This window comes from Ochlerotatus camptorhynchus, unplaced genomic scaffold (genome assembly GCF_037179485.1).
Source record: "Ochlerotatus camptorhynchus isolate MF236.1 unplaced genomic scaffold, CSIRO-AGI_Acam_v1.1 ptg000193l, whole genome shotgun sequence".
Lineage (NCBI taxonomy): Eukaryota > Metazoa > Arthropoda > Insecta > Diptera > Culicidae > Ochlerotatus > Ochlerotatus camptorhynchus.
Window position 1 is genome coordinate 4,169,600 of NW_027040683.1, and position 20,586 is coordinate 4,190,185.

General features: G+C 37.0%; 2 protein-coding genes across 15 annotated transcripts in view; one reads left to right on the plus strand and one right to left on the minus strand.

Moving 5' to 3' along the window:
* The window catches only part of gish (casein kinase I gish), a 315,663-nt gene that overhangs the window by 174,529 nt on the left and 120,548 nt on the right, over positions 1–20,586 (minus strand). The gene's annotated exons all lie outside the window — the stretch shown is intronic.
* LOC135702504 (uncharacterized) lies at positions 8,318–10,752 on the plus strand. The gene is made up of 2 exons (XM_065223575.1): positions 8,318–9,808; positions 9,865–10,752. The coding sequence occupies exons 1-2, from the start codon at positions 8,999–9,001 to the stop codon at positions 10,054–10,056; spliced, it is 1,002 nt and encodes a 333-aa protein (XP_065079647.1). The 5' UTR covers positions 8,318–8,998; the 3' UTR covers positions 10,057–10,752.

A 20,586-nucleotide genomic window follows, 5' to 3' on the forward strand; every position in this document is an offset into this window, starting at 1 on the left:
ATCCTACTTAGATTTTTCTGACAATATTTTTGGATTCAGCACACGATTTTACATGGGAAATGACCATCAGTTCAAATATGCTGTAAACTTGTGTTATTAGTAATTTTTGCAACACATTTTGTTGGAGCTCTGTGATGAATCTTTCGCACTAGGGTTGAAATAAGAGCTAGAACAATCTTAGAACTCTGTGCCTTGTTGAATTTTCATCATAATTATCTTGAAATTCTTCTTAAAATTCATCTGCCATTTTCCTCCCGATCCTCATACAAATCTCCTCAGAATCACGTAGGAATTTTCACAACCCTTTTTGAAATCTTCATAAATTACCGTAGAATTTAATTTAGAACTTGCATTCTTCTCCACAGAAAGCTCTCTAAATTCATGTTACAATTTCTTATTCCGAAATTGATTATAATTCTGGAATTATGCTCAGAACTTCTCCTTCGAAAATTATGTGGGAATCCTCCTCAATATTTGATTGAAATCAACACTTTGAATACTTTTAAATTTTACTAAATATTGCAGGGAACTCCGAAAGAAAATTCACTGGTAATTGGTTTGTCACCCTTGTCTGCTTTATTTTTTAATGACCTTGAAAACAAAGTTGACGAAAAAGTTTAATGTGCATAGAATTTAAAGAAGAAGAAAATGTCATTTGACGAATACAACCGAATAAAAAATGTAACTTAACTACGGAACAATTCAACTTCCTTTAGAAAAAACTGAAATTCCATACAGAAAATTAGGCTGAACAACAACGAAATAACGATAAGGAACAACGTCAGACAACCAGCAATGTGCTAATTTAAATCTAATTCACCAGGATGACGCTCCAAAATAAATGAACACTTCAAACTGTGGCGTAAAAAATAACATCCCATCAAATTGTTCTAAACCCTCGTAATCACAAAGGAAACCGATACAGAAATAGCAGTTTTGACGTTGCCTTCCACTTATCATCATCGATATCGCGTCAGTCATTATCGGTGATCGCTATGGCAGTGGACAATATGTTTACCGTGCGGATTATCACCGCCACCGTCTGAACACAACACAACAGGATGGCTCGATTCTGGTTGGACCGCGACCTAAGAAGATTGCGCGCTGTCGTTTCCGCTTTCGCGCTCTACACCGCATTATGTGGATCGATTTTCCGTTTCGCCAAGCTAATTGTTTCCACAAACCTGATAAACTTTGAATTTATTGTTAGCGTTGTAAGCAGAAGTTTAAGATAGGATTACGTTGTTACTAGATACGATGTGGTGCCAGCGGTAGCGTAACCGAACGTGACTCAACCGCGCGGAGAGTCAATATTTGTTTGTTTACACTGACGACGGACGGTTGTGAATTGGTTAGTGCTATTTTTTGTGTGACTTATTTAGGCGCAACCAGTACATCAATGGAAAAAAATTTGCATTCCGGATGGTAGAAATTCTCAACAATAAATGCTCAAAAATTGTGTCTTCCTAGGTACAGATATGGAAATGCCACTTCTTCGATTGGCAGTAATTCATCCGGTTTACATTTGAAGCACTTGTTTTTATGGCTATCATAGAAGATTATGATTCCCTCTAATTGAGGATGAATCGGATCGAATCCCTCTTTTAGTCTGTTATGATTTTTTTTGCTCAATCTTTGGCAGAAAAAAAAAAAAAAAAAAAAAAACTTGACCCTAACCAAAACACCAATTTACCGTTTTCCAGAACCCGTAAATTGCGTGATAACTACTTCGCACGACCTCGACAGGTCAAAGCTAGAGTGTTTTCCCCATGCTGTAAGCAGCAACAGCCAGTGGGCACTATAAAAACCATCCGAAAGGAAATCAACCAAATTGAGTTAAATCAACCAAATCGAATTAAATCAACTTTAAGTCCTCCTAAACAGCTAATTTGAATTCTAACATTCCATTGCTGGTGCCCTGCTGGGCCCAGGGTGGTCGTATTCAAGTGGTACCAGAGCTTTTATTGTGATTCGACACGCCACACACAGCCAGAGCTGAACTTTTCCCCAGTTCAGTTGATTTGGAGGGGAGATCTTTATCGTCGAATCTCGCCCGACCACAAATCCTTTTTCTGGTGGTTCACCCAGGAAGAGGTCAAGGATTTATTAGGGCACACCGTCGGTGGTGTGCTGGCCGCAGCAGCAGTAGCCGTATCAGGTAAGGGATTTCCTGGCGATCTAATCGGTTGAGGTTTCTTTTACTTCGCACCACAGGATATTTCGGCAGGGCTGGTGGAGAGAGAGAGAGTTCAAGGATAATTTGACGGTTTCGGAACCGATCGAAGTAGGAAAATCGAGGAAGATTTCTTGAATTCTTTTTTTGCAAGTTAAAATTGTTTTGATAATTAGAGCAAAGATTTGCAAATTAAAAAGGCATAGGATTGTGTCATCCATCGGCAACCCGTACACCTTTCTCGAATACAGTGTACAAGGAAGGAAAATTTCATTTGCTCGATTATACGCCCTCAACCATTCTCATTTCTACCGTTGATTTCTCGCAAAGAACAACTCAAACATTTAAATCAACAGTACCATTTGATTGGGGATTGTTTATTCTGTTCTAAAAATCGGCGATGGAAATTACATCACATATCTTCGGAACGAGTTAGCCGATCAAGGAAATTTTTAAAATTTCATCAGAATTTAGTGGATAAAAAGGTCCATTTTGGCCATTTAGTAAATTTTCGGTCCGGTCAAATGACCGAGCAACCGTTGAAAATGAAATATTCCTATCAATCGATTTTACATCGCCATTATCACTCACTCCAATGAGAATACCGGCATGGCAGGGACAACGACCCCAATATGTAAAACCGTAAATTTCCCCGATGAAAGATAAAATTTCCAGACATGACCGATCCAGAATGAACATGATTCTCGATGCCATCCTCCTCCCCGATTCCATAGCCAAGTGTACGGTCTCGATAGCATAGCATGATGCCACATCAGAGCAATGAAACGATGAACCTATCTGTGACTATGAGATGGCTTCCGAACCATGTGTGAGTGTTGATTAAATTTTCATCCTTGCAGCGTACCACTCGACTGAATAGGGTAGAAGAGGTATATTTCGCCATGGGGGCGATTTTCACCTGTGAGCAGTTCTAGGCCAAATAGCAAAAAAAAAAAACTTTGCATAACTAACCATTTAGTCAAGCTCCAGCATTCATTTTCATCACTGCTGTTTTTTTTTGCGATGACATCTATCGGAAATTACACATAATCCGTTTTCCGTTAGTTGTTCACAGAGGACAGTGCAGTCATAAACCAACAAATCCCTTTCACAGACTGAAAAATAAAGTACATGACACTGCAAAACACGTCTGGTACCTCTAAATATGCATTTGGATTCACATCAAGTCCTTCCTCTTTGCATACTTGGCACAACCTATATTTTCTAAGCCCCGCCCCTAACAGGATATCCCGCCGTTTTTATGAATGGGGTTGGGCTCTGAAAGTATATTTTGTGTCAAGTATGCAAAAAAGGAGGGACTTAGGATGTTAATCTAAGTACATACATGAGGGTACCAACAACTTTTTCAGTGCCAGATACTCTATTCTGAAGTCTGTGAAAGGGAAATCTCAAACCGTGGGTCATCAAAATACATGGCATGTTGAAATATTGAGCTCGTGAGAGAGGATTTTCTCTCTCAAATTTGAATTAATCACGTTACTATACCTCTGCGTTAATTTCCCTTCAGATGTCACTGCTGTTTTTAATGATGACATCTATAAGAAATTACGCATACACTTAGTTCCGTTAATTGCTAACAGAGGGCAGTGCCGTCAAAACATGTATGGTACCTCTATATAATTAAAATCCAAAAAAACGAGGGACTTTGGATGTTAATCTAAAAAACATATATAGAGGTACCAGACATGTTTTGCAGTTTCAGGTACTCTATTTTGTAGTCTGTGAAAGGGAAATCAGAAATAGTGTCATCAAAATACATTGAGAGATTAAACTCGTGAGAGAATTTGATTTTTTTGGCTCTCTGGGGACTAGTAGTAATGCGGGTAATACTGCATTGGGAAAAATAATTTTTATTTGATTGTAGCTTTTTTAACTATAATTTCCTGTAAATGAGTGAACGACAAAGTCCATAAATGATGTATTTAGGCTGTCGTTCACTTTTTTACCTGAATATACATCGAAAGCGAATTATTTCCACTTCTCCCAATTTCTATATGGAGATTTTTTATTGATTCCTACCAGCGGAACAGCGCCATCTCTGTGGAAATTGGCCTGACGATATAATTAATTGTTTTGGCTCTCTGGGGACTGGCAGGAAAGCGAGTGAAAAATGTATTGAAAAAAAAAAAACATTTAATATTTAATTAGAGCTTGTTTGGCCATAATTTCCGGGAAAAACTGAAGGACAAAGTCCATGAATGAATCCTTTAGATTGTTTTCAATTTTGCTTAAACTGAATATGCATCAAAAGCGTATTAGTTCAACTTTTCCAAATTTCTAAATGGAGATTTTTAGTACATACTACCAATGGAATACGCCATTTGTGTTAAATATAGCCATGACTAAATCGTTATATAGGCCAAAAAAAACTTAACCCGTTACGAAACCCATTGATACTAACACCGCGCCTAGTAGATAAAATAAGTAGAAAGCTAACGAATCGGAGGCGTTTCAACGTCATTTCAATAAGAAAAGGCGTTTTCAGGCTACAATCTATTACCAAAATGGCAAAATTTTAGTACAAATGTGAGTGGATTTTCATTTTGAAATTCTCGGTTTTCCCGGTTCAAATAAAGAAAAAAATCCTGGTTGATGATATTCAGCAAAAAACGAAAGTCTAGACTCACGATATGTACTCGATGCTTAGAATTAATTTGAAAAACTTTTTTAAGCTCGAGTCCATTTATGATTTAAAAGTACCAAGATATTAAAACGTATTCAAATATGGGTCATTCCAGCTCAAGTGGGTACAGAATTTAAAAAAGTTGTGGTCGGTGTCACCGATTTGATCAAAACTTGGCCAAAACGCTTATTTTGGCATTCTGAACATAGGCCTTTTTTGATTTTGCTCTGAAGTGCCTAGATCCTTCTGGGCTACAACCCTGTACTTTCGAGATTTTAAAAAATTTCAACTCTCAGAAGAGATTGCTTCAAAACCAAATAAGCTATTCGTGATCCTAGGACGTCCATTTGCAGGGTTTTTAATTTAGATTCTTATAAATGTACAAAAATTTTGTTTTTGTTATAGTAACTACAGTAAAATGACATCGACTACAGGTGGTGTACCCACTTGAGCTGGAATGACCCATGTGACATCCAATTTCAAGTTTTTTTTTTTTTTTATTCTAGCGTGAGAGATCAAATTAGGCTATTGTTTTAAAAATCTTGACCTTGAGGTTAAGTTTACTTTAATTAGAAGACTTTCAACTCGAAACTGGTTCATCTCCGGAAATTTTGAGCTTGATAAATTCAGCCATTCCATAGCAAAACGGTTTTTGTAGTTAGGGTGACCATTTCCATGTTAGGGGCTGTTCATTAACTACGTAGACAGTTTTTTTTAAATTCATGAACCCCCCTCCCCCTGCGTAGACAACTGTCGATACAAAAATTTTAAAATTTGTTTGGGTCGTGGATAATTGCTAACCCCTCACTCCCAACTATCTACGTAGTTTATGAACAGCCCCTTAGCATAGTTTTTCAAAAATTTATAACTTTCAAACCACTAGGCCGATATCAAAGATCAAAATATCAAATGAAAGGTAACTAAACATACTTTTAGGAAAAATATAATGATATAAAAAATTGGGATTGTGTGTTGAAAAAAAAACATTTATTTCATTTGTTTTTTTTATGGTTTTCATGGTTTGGAGACAGAGGGCGCAATATGTTTTTATTTTTTCCTTGATTATTTAGGCTATCATATTATATCATATAAAAAATCAGTGATGTGTTTTATTCGCTTTTCAGTTTTTTTTAAGTTATCAAGTTTTGGGTTTTTGCAGAATATTTCTCTAGGATCAGAAATTGAAGTAAGTAATAATAATAATAAAAAAAAATGACAAAACTTGTTACCTTCAAAAATATAAAACTGAAAAACTTAATATGGTTTTTTGATGAAACAAAAATAATATGGTTCCTGGACGACTTTAAAAAACATTCAGAATAAAAATAATTAGAAATAATTATTAGAAAATTTTAAAAATTCCAAATAAATGCTGAATTATTTCTACCAAATTCTGAGAAAACTCGGAGAAAAATTCAACGGAGGTCTGACTTGAATTCCAAAATTATTCTTAGAAGAATTCCAGGGGGGGGGGGGTGATGGAGAACTTCAAGACTTCATGGGAGAGAATAATGAGAATAATTACATGGAAATCGTACGGAAAATAGCGGGTGAGTTTTAGAGAAAATTTCAAGAGCAGGAGTTCGACGTTGACGAAATCGAGGTGGTCGACTAGTTCGTGTATTTGGGCTCACTGGTGACCGCCGAAAATGATACCAGCAGAGAAATTCAAAGACGCATTATGGCAGGGAATCGTAATTTGAACTCCGGAGGACGCTGCGGTCGAATACCCTTCGGCCACGAGAACTGGACTATGATCGTGGAGGACCAAGTACCTAGTAGGTGACCTGCGGACCCTTTGCAGGCTGGGGACGTGCGGTCAGAGTAGAGTGGAGACGACTTCTTCGGACAGCAGAGGACATCAAGGCCTTAGCCTGATTGGTAAGGTAAGTAAGAATATGGTGACCAGTGAATTTTCATTTTTAATTTCCCGATTTTTTCCCGGGTTTCCGGGTGCAAATCTTAAATATTTCCTGGTTGCTTATATTCAGCAAGAACCATTTGGGATTTAAGAAAGTTTTAAAAATTGCTTTCAACATTTGTTCATAGTCTTCGACTACTACATATATATTTTCCAGATTTGTAAATTATAAAAATCTTCGTGATCCTTGTTCGGAAGAAACTTTCAGGGATCTAACAATTTAAAGATTTTTTATAGAATTCTGCCAAGAAAAAAAAATCCAAAAATTTTAACAAAAGTTCTTGTTCTGAGATTTTAGTCAATTTTTAAGTGTCCATAATTTTAAACATTTCAAAAAATTGCATTTCATGAGCTGTTAAAAAAAAAAAAAATCTGACAAGGACATTTTTAGATATTTAGGTTCTTAACATTTTTTGGAATGTTTACTTGAAAAAACTAAAAATATTTGTTTGTACATTTTCCCAAGAAAAAAATATTATTTTTCTCTAGAACTTTGTCTCAGACGTCATTTCGGTAAGGAGCATCGTTTCTGTGCCATTGTTTTAAGAAAAATGTTAGACGCCGTTTTGAAAATTTTACAAGAACAGAAATGACCGAATTCAAGCAAAAATGCCTGTGTTCCCTCATCCATTAATGTATGAGCTAGGCAAAGGAGTGAGCGTTTGATTAGTACTGTCGCATTAATGGCCCTTCGCTCAATTTCAACTTCTGTTCAATTTTCGCACTGCCGTACTGTAGCGGAACTATCAATCTACCTTCTTTAGAACTTTATCTACATACATAGAAATAACTAATTTTACACGTGACGGAATCCATCTTTAACATAAAGGATCAGACGTAAAAAAATACGTCATGTAAAATTAAGTGCTCCGAGACTGAAAAGTTCGTTACTCGACAGAAAGAGTACGTTGAATTTTGTGTCTGTTATGACTCAATTTTATGTCAAAATTGACGCTCGTGTATGTCAGTCTCAGAGCACCTAAATTTATATGATTTTTACTAAGTGTGTAGCTAATAAACTACTAAAGCTAGATATTAGTATAGCATTTCATCTCAACTCTATTATACAAAGTTTCATGCAAATCAGAGAAGGTCAAGGATTTCCGATTCTTCATTTGGAGTGGAACTGCTCTTAAGCTAAATCGTAGAAAGGGCAGATTTTAGCACCATTATGCCATTATAAACTACAGTCAACTCACTCTTATTCGATGTTCAAGGGACCATCAACATAGGGGGCTATCAAGTTACAGACTATCAGAAAAATTGAATATTTTTAGATTTTACTCATAATTTAACACTATTAGATCACAACTAGGCTCAATTTTGAATCTCAATAATAAATTTCACTGCGGTGGCATTATCTAAAATTATCGTCAAAAAATAATACAACGGCGACTTAGGGAGGTGAAAAAACATCGAAAAAATAATCAAAAACCCACCGAGCAAAGGAAGTATCCAACAGTTAGGGAAATATATAGTTGGGGAGAGAGCATTGCTTGCTAATTTGAAGGGACTTTGAATTTCATCGAGTTAGGTAAAATATCGAGCAACGGAGAATTGACCGTGTAACGAAAAGTTTACTCGTCCACTTCCAAGCAAAAAGGCCATTCCATCCGTAAACATTTTTTGCGATATGAAGCCCCCGAGCCCGATGACCGATTCAGAATATCATTCCGAGTTATGCCAAGACCGCATTTGGCTGTTGCCTTACAGCCGACCGCGTCATAAAATTTCAAAACATATCTAAACGACCTCGAAAAAGCGCCAAGTAATCGTCTTGATTTATGTCTCACCTCCGCTAATCACCAATCGAGAAAGAAATTACCTTCATTCACGACATTGCCCACTAAAAAAAAAATCCAATGAACCAAATGCAAGAGATACGGAAAACTTAAGACTCGTGTAACTGAGAGGGTGATTATTACCCCATAGCTGGTGGATGTTTTTTTCCAGGTTCTTTAAAAGACGGTGTGTCCCAATTTACATATACATGACACGAAGCCTCTTTTCGATGGGTTTGCGTGTCGGCGAAAGGTTTACCTCTCAAATGAAAGCCGGAGGCTTCTTTTATGATATCCTAATTAGAAAGTTCACAAATGGCGCTGACGAACGTCGCTGTTGTCGTCATGAATATGATGATTAGGACAACAGATGGTGCCCTTCTGCTGGACGACGGGCGCAGTTCAGCAATTCAAATTCCTCGTACTTAAAGGTCAACAGTTGCGTAAACACGGCTTGACTAGGTGCGATCGAAGATAGAATGTATAAAAGCTATGAGATGTGCCGTCAAAGAACGTATTGTGATCGAACACCTTGCAAGATGATCTCCATTGATCGGTTCCTAGTGGTTGTAGCTGTAGTTTTGCTACCTTCCAAAGGTACTGAAGCCTTCGGTTGGGGTTGGTTCTGGCCTACGACTACGGCCACCACAACCACTGCATCGACGTCGAGCTCCGGAACGTCATCCAGTGCCGCCGTCGCATCCGTGTACAACATCTCCATCGGAAATCGGGAGAATACCAACGCCGAGCTTACCGACTACGGAACGATGATCAATAATCTGCAGATCAATCTGGCGCGGTTCAACGGAAGTGCCCTAACAGGAGAAGCAACCGAAAATCTGTTAAATGAAGCAATCTACACCGTAGTGGACGGTTATCGAAACGAGTCGGAAACTGTAGTCACCGGTCGTCTAGCGTGGATCGACGAAGCCATACGGGATATCGTAGGATACGCTAGGGAGCTTCGCCGTGATGAGAACAACCGTTGGTTGAAAGAATTTCCGGAGCATGTTAGGGCGAATGTGGCCGCACTGAACGAAACCACTAGAAGCTGTTTGGAGCGGGAGGTGCTTGTGGAAGACTTGATCCAGGCGGTTGACAACCGCAGTAGAAATGGATGCCTGGAGAGGAAACTTCTGGAATTGTATGAACTTCGCGAAGCAGCAAACAATAACTTGACGGAGTTTCTTGCCCTCTCTGGGGACATCGAAGATCGACTGGAGGTTTGCGCGAACCCGGACTTTGTCGACGAGATTAGCGACCTCTACCAGGAAGCTTGTGTTTCTTCGGTGAGAGTTATATCCCATACACTTTGGATAGCTCTAACGTTTTACATTTTCCGTAGGTCCTACTGGAAGTGGAAATGGAATCACTCAAGCTGGGATTCACCGTTGGTCGGTTAACGGCTGCGGCCGAACCTGTATTGAGTCAAGCCAAGGCCGGTCTACTGGAATGCGTTGCCGATCTGGCTTTGTATGCTTTCAATGCTTCCCTAGGCCTTCGTCACTGGATCAACGCTTGCACTACCCTAGAATGATGGTCTCAAAAGTGCATAGTGAACAAACTGTATCCTGCCATTTCAAACAATAAAGCGATTATTCGCCATTCCCTTCCCCAAGAAATAAGTTTTACTCATCTGTGTAAATCCAACCAGATGTTACACAAAACTTCGACAATTCTTGAAATATGATGACCTCGGATGTCCTCTCGGGAAACAGATTCAGTAATCGTCATCAGCATTGAGTTCGGACACATCCAAAAGCAAATTAACCTTTCGCACTGTCTCCGGTCGATTTGATGTTGACCATCGCTTCCAATATACATGGCACGGAAAGTTTTGCCCCAACCTGTGGTTGTGTGGTTAGGGAAAACTTTATAAATCCGTCCGTTGCCGCATCTACGGGGATCCCGGCAGCAGCGAAAACCAAAAGGTGAAGAGATGAAATATTTCGATCACGTTGCCCCCGAAAGGCCCATCGCCCATCGTAAGTGAGAAAGAGACGCTGAGCAGAGATAGATGATGATATCGTTAATGTTCCCGGAACGGATCCATGGAAGGAAAATCGAAAAGACGAAAAACTTTTGCCATTAGGTAGGGCTTTAACTTGACCTTAGTAGAATGGGTAGCAACACAGGACGAAATTGGGATGGTGAGAAGTTGATCGAATTGAAAACGATTTTTTTTTTTATTATTGTGAATAATGAGTTTTCTGAAATGGGGAAGAAAGCAAAACGTTACGGCACCAAATAAGAAAATTTAACAGCGGTTAAGGATTAAAAAAAGATATTTTTTTTCAACTAGGACGGGATTATTGGAAGTGTGGGTAGATCACCTTTTCGTGGTTCGTTACGGGATATAAGATCTACCACCGATTCCTAGTCCTGACTACTTCAAACTAGGGGAACAGGATTTTTCAGTAATCCAAGGAACACATCTTAGTCCTTGTTACTTTTTATGCCTTGTTGCTTTGTCTACCGAGGATGATCTTGAAACAAGGCAAAAAATGAGTTAGTTGTCTTCATCTATGTGATTCCTAATCTTCTATTCGTTGTTCCCTCGTTTGAAGTGGTTAAGACTAGGGTTCTGATGCATGGTTATTATCGGTGTCATACCTTAATTTTGTTGCTAAGGAATCCAATTTTTACTGACAAAGGGGCGCGCCTTTGGAGGGTGTTTCAACACTCCGATAGGGTATTAATAGCGGGACCTTACAATTAGAGTCGGATCCTTGCGATAAATGCAAGAGTGGCAACTGTAAAAAAATCGAATACTTCATCATTTCTCAATAGTAATGGAGTAATACGACATGTACTAAACTAAGGACACGGGATATACTACAATAGATCAATTTACTGGTCGCAGTAGTGTTAGGTCCCGAGCAGAGGAAAAAAAATGGGAAGTATTTACTGAAGTTCCGGGTTTTGAAGATTTATGAATACCATTTAGGCAGTTTTGGAAGAGATTCAGGGTGGCCAGTGAATTTTAATTTTGAAATTCCCGGTTTTCCCTATAGAAATTTAAAAAATTCCCGCCTGTTAATACTCTGCAAAAAACGAAACTGTTTAATGATTCATGTTTTAAAACGAGACCAAGTTGTAAATTTAAGAAGTTTGTGAGAAAATTATCTTCGGCATCAGAACTACAGGAAGCACTTTTTAAAGCTGAAATGGGCCGTTGGATATGTTCATAAACAAACCTCTAACAATGAATTATCAGCTCCGTAAAGCTAACGCGATTGAGCCTTCCAAAAAGAAACCAAACCATTAACGATAATGTTTTGTTTAATTATATACGGTGTTCTCAGGGTGTCGATCTCAGAAAAGATCAATAATATCAATGATTTCAGCATGAACAAATCAATAAATGAACGGCGCCGGTGGTGTAGTGGTAAGCGTGATTACCTCTCACCCCAGTAGGCCTAGGTTCAATCCCAGTCGGCGCCGCCGGGATGTTCTGAGGCATAACATCTCTGATCACGCCTTCCTTCGGAAGGGAAGTAAAGCCGTTGGTCCCCGGTTCATGAGTTGATGGGTCGATAGGTAGGGTCCAGGTGTGGGAGCTGCCTTCCTGGCACGTCGGTAGCATTGGTGCTCAGCACGGAAAACAAGATCGACGGAAAAAACAAACCAAAGGAAAAAAAAAAAAAAAAAAATCAATAAATGGTTTTTTCAGATGCGTTAGTTCATTAGCTACAACATCAATCATATTAGAGCGCATTGTATGAATATTTACGCTCATTGTACTCAAAACAAAAGAAGCGCCCCTAGCGAATCCCCTTTTTTTACGTTTATCCGTAGGACGAAGAAAATCTACGGGCGTTTCAATGCGTTTGGACGGAATTGAAACTCGTAGGACGAATTTAGAATCAAGAAGCAGTATTAGATTTTGAACAATATCTCAACCATTTGTGACTCTTCATCAAATCCAACGGTACGTATGGAAAGGTTCAAAAAAGAGAGGTAAAGCGGGGGTTGTCCTTAGTAGGACGGAAATTAGATCAAAAACCCTATTAGAACTATTTCCGAAATGAGGAATGAAACGTCGAGATAGCGTTTTCAAATATTAAATGATATAGATACCCAGATCTAATTTTTGAATTACTGAAAAAAAGCATAATTCTTCTACAACAGGAGTTGCTATTCATTCTACTGGGCCGAACAAACAAAGTGAGTTATTAGGTCGACTTGGGAAAGCGACATTATAAAGGTTGAACACGAAAAAATCCGGAAACGAAAATCTTGTTGAGGGTTTAAAATGCGTTTTATTTGTCATAGTTCAATGTAGCAGCTATACATTTGTAAGTATTATGCTTATTGTACGACCATTGTTTCAGTCTTCCTTCTTACCATAGGCCATTTCTCAAACTTTTCTTTGTACAAGGCCCATTATCTTTTGTACGAGCCCTGTTCCCATTGTAAGTGTTTGGCTGATGTTTCACTGTACCATTGTTTGGTGGAATTTGAGTAGTGGCAGCTTGCCAAGTCCGTCCAGAATAGGCACACGCTATGTCTGAAGGCACTATTTTTGCAACATTCATGTACCTCAGATTTTTCTTCACAGGATGCTAGTGTTGATCCTAACAATCAAATTAGAGATGGTTTTAAAATATTTCATCTTGGGTTTTTTGAGAAAACGTGTTTTGAAGTTTACAGAGGCGATTATCAAGACGCATATGGAATATGTACTATACAAAACTATTGCGAATTAAAAAAAAAAAAAGCAGTTAAATAAGGTTCAAAAATTGATTGAATTAATCTAAAAGGCATTAAAGAAGTTCTCTTTGTAAGTAAGATCCATATTTATTATGACGACTTTGCGCAAAATCATTTTATATTTGTTGGTAGTACAACATCTTATTTAATTTCTCTTTCCTCATGAGAGTAAAAGAAAAAGAAACGAGTAGGACAGTTCGTGACAGCCACGTAATTAGAGATGGGCGATCCGCTCCCGAGCTGTTCTATAGACCCGATTCTCTAAAGTGAGCTGATGACCCGCGGTTCATTTTCATCCATCATTGATAGCGGAACTTTTCAAAAAAGGACTCATTACTCCACTTACGCATTGAATAGTCACCGCGTAAACCAAGACGCAAGCGTAATACACCATGTGCCTACTGATCGACAGCACCCGAGATGGCAAATGACAGGTGGGCAGGAACTCACGGTCTCCCAGTGTTGGTGAGTTCTTTGCCGTTATTGTTCACGAAAAGTTCACTATTTTGCCATACATAAATTCAAAACAAAAAATTTTCTCTGCGGATTTGGACAGTTTTTGACCTGTTCCATACGACCGGAAGGTGTATGCTGGTCACAAATGCCGTGCTAAACTGATTTCGTGCGCAATTAATCCATCTTTGATGTGGAAAGCCTCCTAAATAAAGCTAAATAATAATAATAATCTTTGATGTGAATTTCGCTAATAGACACGAGGAGCATTTCTTATAGCAAAACTTGCCATAACAAAATGGTCGGTTCATTTTAGTAAACAAACTAACATTTCTTCCGACTGTGTCACCTCTCTTACTCGCCTAGGACAGCACCAATGGTAAAAGCAAACGTCCAAGCGGCTGTTTGGGAGAGAGGTATAGTATGCAAATGTGCTACCCGATGTTAATATTCTACTGGTATTATCCAATTTATTTATGTACCCAGCTCTTATTGCTGATGTTATTCCTCCAGCATATGTGCTCTCACCTCTCCTCCCATCATTCTCTGGGGGAGCGGAAGATCCGCACAAAGCAAATAACCGAAAAGCGAAATGCAGCTCTCCAGCTTATCAGCTCAGCTCCGGATCCGAATCATCTACTCGAATAATTCACTGGGAGCAGTTGACAACTCTCTTACCCGTCCAGCTCTTCGGATCTTTTTCTCTCTCTCGATTCTTCACGATTCAGCTCCGGATCCGGATCTGAGCTGATGAGCTGTAGCTGAAGCCGATAATAGTGAGAGAAATTCTGCTGGAGAATTAACATCAGAAATAAAATCTGTATGTAGACTGGATTGCATAGCTTGAGAAAAGGCGTAACATCGTGTGTCACGATGTGGATCATATTATCGCGTGTAGCTCTCTCGCATACATTTTTTTGCTTTTACTGATATGTTGTTGGCACATTTTGCGCGCATTTTGGTTTACGCGATGGTTGATCAGTTATTGCGTTATTGGCGTTTTCCATTGAAAAGTAGTGCCATATTATAAAAGGTACGGATTTATTGGTTTAGACTACTTTTACGATTTTATGCAGTTTTATGCACTAAAACCACAAATTAATTTTCCGATTTTGAATTTCTGTCAAAATTTCTATGATTTCAATGTGAGCTGAAGAGCTGTTCAAAAGAATCGAGTCCGTTTAGTTATCTGGATGAGTTTGATCCACTCAGCTAGATGAACTGTTTTGCCCACCTCTACACGTAATCATAGTAGGCATTGGGTTTCGTCCTGTTTCGAGTGTTTTTTTTTATAGATTTATCGTGTAGAAAATCTGGAAGAGCTAAAAAACCTCATAAAAAAAAACATAGCTTGATGTGCTTCGAAAAAGCGACTCTGTAAAAAAATCATAACAGACAATAGCGACGATCGTGGAAAGATTTTTACCGGAGTTCAATAAAGGATATGTCAGGTATCTGGAAGTTTTGTGTCCCGTACTCAGCAGGTGGCGAAGGTGGCACTTGTCACCAACACATCCTGAGGGGTGGAAAATTTTCTTAGATTTTTTAAAATAAATAGAGATGTTTGACTCAACGGTGAGATCGAAAATAAATTCTGGCAACCATGACGAATTTGTTTGAAAATCGTTTATCCGATAATGACATAATACAGGAATGAAACTCACATGAGATTAGCTACTCTTGCCCAGTGAGTTTAGGTAGCCCTTTACCTTGAATTACTACAGAATTGGTAGAGCTTCATTACAGTTCCCATATTTTGTCTAAGGAAACTTTCAGGAAGGTTCAGTGACTTTCTAGTAAATTCTGCGAACTATAGGGATCTGTAATGAATATAAGGAAAGTTCTGCAAACTTTAAAGAAGTTCTTTCAAAGAAGCAACGAAATTCAACAACTTTCAGAGAAGTTCATTGAGCTTCAGGAAAGCTCTACAAACTTCAGGAAAATTCTTCAGACTTGAAAGATGTGCATCGATCTTCAGAGGAGAAGTTCTATAAACTTCAAGAAAGTTCAATGTCTTCCTGGTAAGTTCAACGAACTTTAAGAGAGTTCTGTGAACTATAGCAACATTATATGAATTTCAATAATGCTCTGCAAAAAGTTCTTTAAACGCGGGGAAAATTTTGCAAACTTTAGGATGGTCTGTGAACAACAGGGAACATTTAATAACATTAGGAAAGTACTGTAAACTTTAAGAAATATCTGATAATTTCAAGAAAAAATGCCATCTCAGAGACGTTCAAAGAACATAAGGAACGTTTGGAGAATTTCATCGAAGTTCAACGAAATCAAGGAAAAACTTATGAACAGGGCATTGAATTTGAATGTAACTTCCATTAGCTGTCTCATCGGGTCGTTGGTGAAACAACTCTCACTCCATGTCTTAGAAACCAGGTATAATAGAGAGAATTTCTTGCGATACCTCTTTCTCTTTTACGCTTTCCTTGTGAAATGTGATCGAGGGCATGAGCAAAACAATCAATGTTTTTCAATTTTTTTTAAATATCATTAAATGTTTTCTTACAGTTGTTTCTTTTTACCTTCCATTACCTAATATTTTGATCTTTGAAATCGACCTAGTCGTTCAAAAGTTATAATTTTTTGAAAAAAGTAAAAAAAAAATCGGTTTTTTGGACCACCCTTACGTTGAAATGGTCACCCTAATGACAACATAAATGAAAATTGTGATAAGAAACAAAACTACAATTTTTTACCATTTTCTGAGAACCACAATTTCGTTTTGCTATGGAATGGCGGAATAATAGTAAATTTAGGGACTAAACAATTGTTTAATGATTTTATTATTAAATTTAAACATTATGAAATCCTGACAAAGCTACGTTATCTGACGGTACCGAAGAAGTATCATTAAAACTTAATATTTTGACTACTTCAATCCCCTTTTGAATCATTTTCAGCTGAATTTATTTCGTTTCGTAACAGTTTTGCATCGTCAATAGTCCATATATGCCTTCATAAACGGCTAAGTATAATTCAAAATACTTTTTCTCAAAAAAAAAAGACCCAAGATGAACTATTTTAAAACCTTCACAGATTTGATTGTTAGGATCAATATTAACTTCCTTGGAAGATAAAACTGAGCTACATGAAAGTTGCAAAAATAGTGCCTTCAAACATAGCGTGAGGCAATCCACCTCATGCTGCTCCAGAAAAGGCAGTACTCTTTTCCGTAGGCACTCTTCCTGGTAAATTTGCTGCTTCATGATCCCAGTTTCGCTTTTAATCCCACAACTGCAGATTGCTTGCCAGACAAGGAACATTTTGGGATATTTCAATTTCTTTTTGATTTTATATTCATCCGGTCAACCGAGGCAGTGTTGGAAAAGTTCGCGATATTTAACGAAGTTCACCATGGGAAAAGTTCGTGAGTCACAGTGAGTTATCGCGAACTTTTCCATCACTGAACCGAGGTATGAAATTCCTGCCCAGGAATTTGATCGAAAACTGCCAGGAGCGTTCCGGTGAAGCCATGATGTAAACACAAATGAACTTATTCTGACAACCAATGCCTACTGTGATTCTATACACTGTTAGCTTGATTAAGAAATTTAAAAAAAAAGGAAATCTCGAAAAATGCCTTTATGGCAACATTTTTAATGTGTCCGCATTTTTTCGTGTTCAACCTTTAAGCTTATAAACTGTTTTAAACTGGTAAAAATTGAATAAGACATGATTAGTCAAATATCGAGTGATCGAAATTGTTTATGCAAGATACCAGGAATTCATAAAATCCTTGAACTTCAATTCACAAGATCCCTGACGAGATCTTGGATCATTTGACATTTGACAGACTGACAAATAATGTTAAAATTTTGAAAATAAGAAAGTTTTAAATACATTTTAACTTGAGAGGCGTCAGACTAAATAAAGGAAAACAAGTATCTGAATGAACCATGTTTTAAAATCTCTTAGTCTTGCCTTTAAAAATTTGTTAAATTCGATTATTTTTAAGCTTGTGCACTTTGTGGAAATATGATATATTTTGGATTTAGTTTTAATAAAATCCAGATATTTGTCTTTTTAATCTTTGAATTATGTTGCCAATTGCATTTTAAAATAATATAATGGGGTATGGTCTTCGATTAATTTGCAACAAGATATTAGGAAAATGTTTCTACAAAAAGAACTGCAAGATGCGGGAAATTTACAAATCATAGGACTAAGACACTTTTGAAGTTATCAAGCTCAATTTATGAGTTCCGAAGTGATTTTTTTAATAAACCTTTAAGAAACTTGTGAGATGAATATGTAATGATAATCGTAAGACGGACCAAAAACCTATAGATCATATGTGCTACCGTGAGAAGGAAAGAGTTATAGAGCTTAAACGTACAAAATACAGTACAAATAGTGGGAAATTAAAAAAAAAAACGATGGAAAAGAATTCCAGATTCCGGACGATTTTTTATATTGTTGATAATTATTATAGCTTATTGTCTACTCATTTTTCTTTATAAAATTCCATGAGTTACCTATAGAATTCTCCTGAAAATTCACTTGGAGTTAACCTCAGAATTTACTTTATTTCATCCTGATAATATTTTTCATTAATATTATCCTGAAGAATATTTTTTTAGTTCTGCTAGGAAATCCCAAAAATTCTTGGAAATGCTGCTGGGATTCATTTTTGAATTATTTGAAAAAAAAACACCGGAGCATCCTTAAATTACCTAAGGATATGCCGAAGAAATCCGTTGGGATTATTCTCATCGGATGTATTTTGGAATTACCATTGAATATTGTTAGATTTCTCGAAAAAAATTTGTCAGAACCCTCTTGGAGTTTTTAACCGAATTCATTTGAGGTTCAATAGGAATTAAACTCATATTTAATTGTAATCCTCCATAATATACCCTCTATGAATTCTTCGAAAACTCACATGGAAATATGCTCCGGATTCATTTTGTCCCAGAATCTTCTTTAAATTATCCTCAGAATATTTTTAGGTTTCTCTTTTGTATTATCTTGAAGTTCTCCTCAGAATGATCATGGTGTAATCCTCCTTCTCGTTCAAAATTTCTCAGAATTCCTTAAGAATTAGCATCGAAAGCTGTTATGAATTTTCATTAAAATTTGAATGGAATCCTATTAAAGATTGTCTTGGAATTCTACTCCGAATTACCTACAAAACTAGAGTTCTAGGACATTGACGAAAATGATCCAAGGGTTTTTTTGTGGACATTGACAAGAATAAAAAATAAAACTCATCAGGTACATTAGCTTGGTGAAATTTTAGGGATCTGAATTCAAATTTAACTAAAATCAATCAGTAGATTAACTATATATAAAACCAAAGGTTAGGTTATCTTTATTAGCGAGACTTTCAGCCAGAGGTTGGTTCATCTCTTCATAAAACCAAAAGCTACTTATTGATGAAGTGTTTGATTTTAGTTACAATAAGGTTCTTATAGGGGAAAGGTATGTAATGTCGGCCTAAATGCCCCTAATTTGGGCCCATACATAAATTCAGAAATCGACTAAATTTTCAAAAGCGACCAAAAATATCCATTAGAACCGCCCCAATGACGCGTTCATCTACATAAAATTGCTAAATAGCAGATTTTTAGTGATGGGCCCAATCTTAGATCCACAGGCCAACATAAGAGCCATTTCCCCTATTTATTGTAACGAAATAAATATTTGACATGAGAATTTGAGACTGTTCAGTTATGGGTAACTATTTAAATTCCAAACTTTCCGTATTTATAATCCCAGAGAAGCTTTAAAGAGCTTAATAGGATTATGTTTAAGTTTAAGTATTTCTTTCAAAAGAATTTCCCTTTATAGAGTTCTTTACAGAATTCTTCTAAAATGAATTCGAGTTTATTTCTGGGAGTGCCTTGAATTTTCTTCATAACACTTCAGAAATTCTTTGCAGAACACTAAAAAAATCACGAAATTCGTCCTTAGATTCTCTTTGAATTATAAACTTTTTTTTAAGAATTCTCCTCCTAGAAATTCCCCTGCTATTCACCTCTGAGTTCTCATAATTTTTTTATCTGAATTTTCTTGGAGTTCTCCTCTAAGTTCTACTGAAAATTCACATGGAGTTCTCCTTAATTTTATTTTGATTCTTTTTTTCAAGTAGTTCCTAGTAGTTGTACCCAAGAAATTGTTCACAGGGCTACTTAAAAAAACACTGATCTCACACAATTGACTTAAAGCTCTAATCATAACCCTCGTATAATTCATCCCAAAACTCCCTAGAACTTTTTGTCCGAAGTACCTTGGTATTACATATCTTTAGAATCTATTCTAAAATCTGTTCAAAACTGCTTTGGAAAAAAGTTTTTTTAATAGTTGTTTAAAGTAACTGTATCATGAAAATCTAGTCTTGAGATTTTAAAGAGAGGAAGCAACACATTTTTATTTCAATTTTCAACATCGAAGTTCACGAGTTTATCACGGTGACATCGAATTTCCGGTATTTTCTGGTTATCCCGATTTCCCGGTCACCTGATTATTTAATTTTGCAGTTGAATCTGGACTCCTCAAAGGTGCGAAATCGCAAATAAAAGTGTGCTTTGATGATGTATCGTCTTGGTTTCTTCTGCGTAATTTTTCGTTCGTTAGTTCAATGAACTTCCAACTAAGAACTAAGCATACTGTAGCACTGTAATTTTTTAACAAATTTTACATTGCAATTCAAGCGGGAATGGCGAAGACTTTAGTGACTTTTTGTCGAAAATAGGGACTTTTTAGTGACCACCTTCAAAAAAGTGACAAAGTCATTAAAAAGTGACCCGCTATCAGCCCATCGTTTCAAAAATTATAAATTAAAAAAAGTAATTTTTGAAACAAATTAATTTTTTGGATCAGTCTAACATGGAAATGGTCACCCTAACCTAATGACCAAAGAAAAATACGGGTCTAGATTCTAAAA

Bases quoted from the DNA above. Each gene is read 5' to 3' on its own strand.
- LOC135702504 (XM_065223575.1), top strand. From the start codon at position 8,999: ATGTATAAAAGCTATGAGATGTGCCGTCAAAGAACGTATTGTGATCGA. The intron at 9,809-9,864 runs GTGAGAGTTATA...CATTTTCCGTAG, and splicing joins AGGAAGCTTGTGTTTCTTCG to GTCCTACTGGAAGTGGAAAT.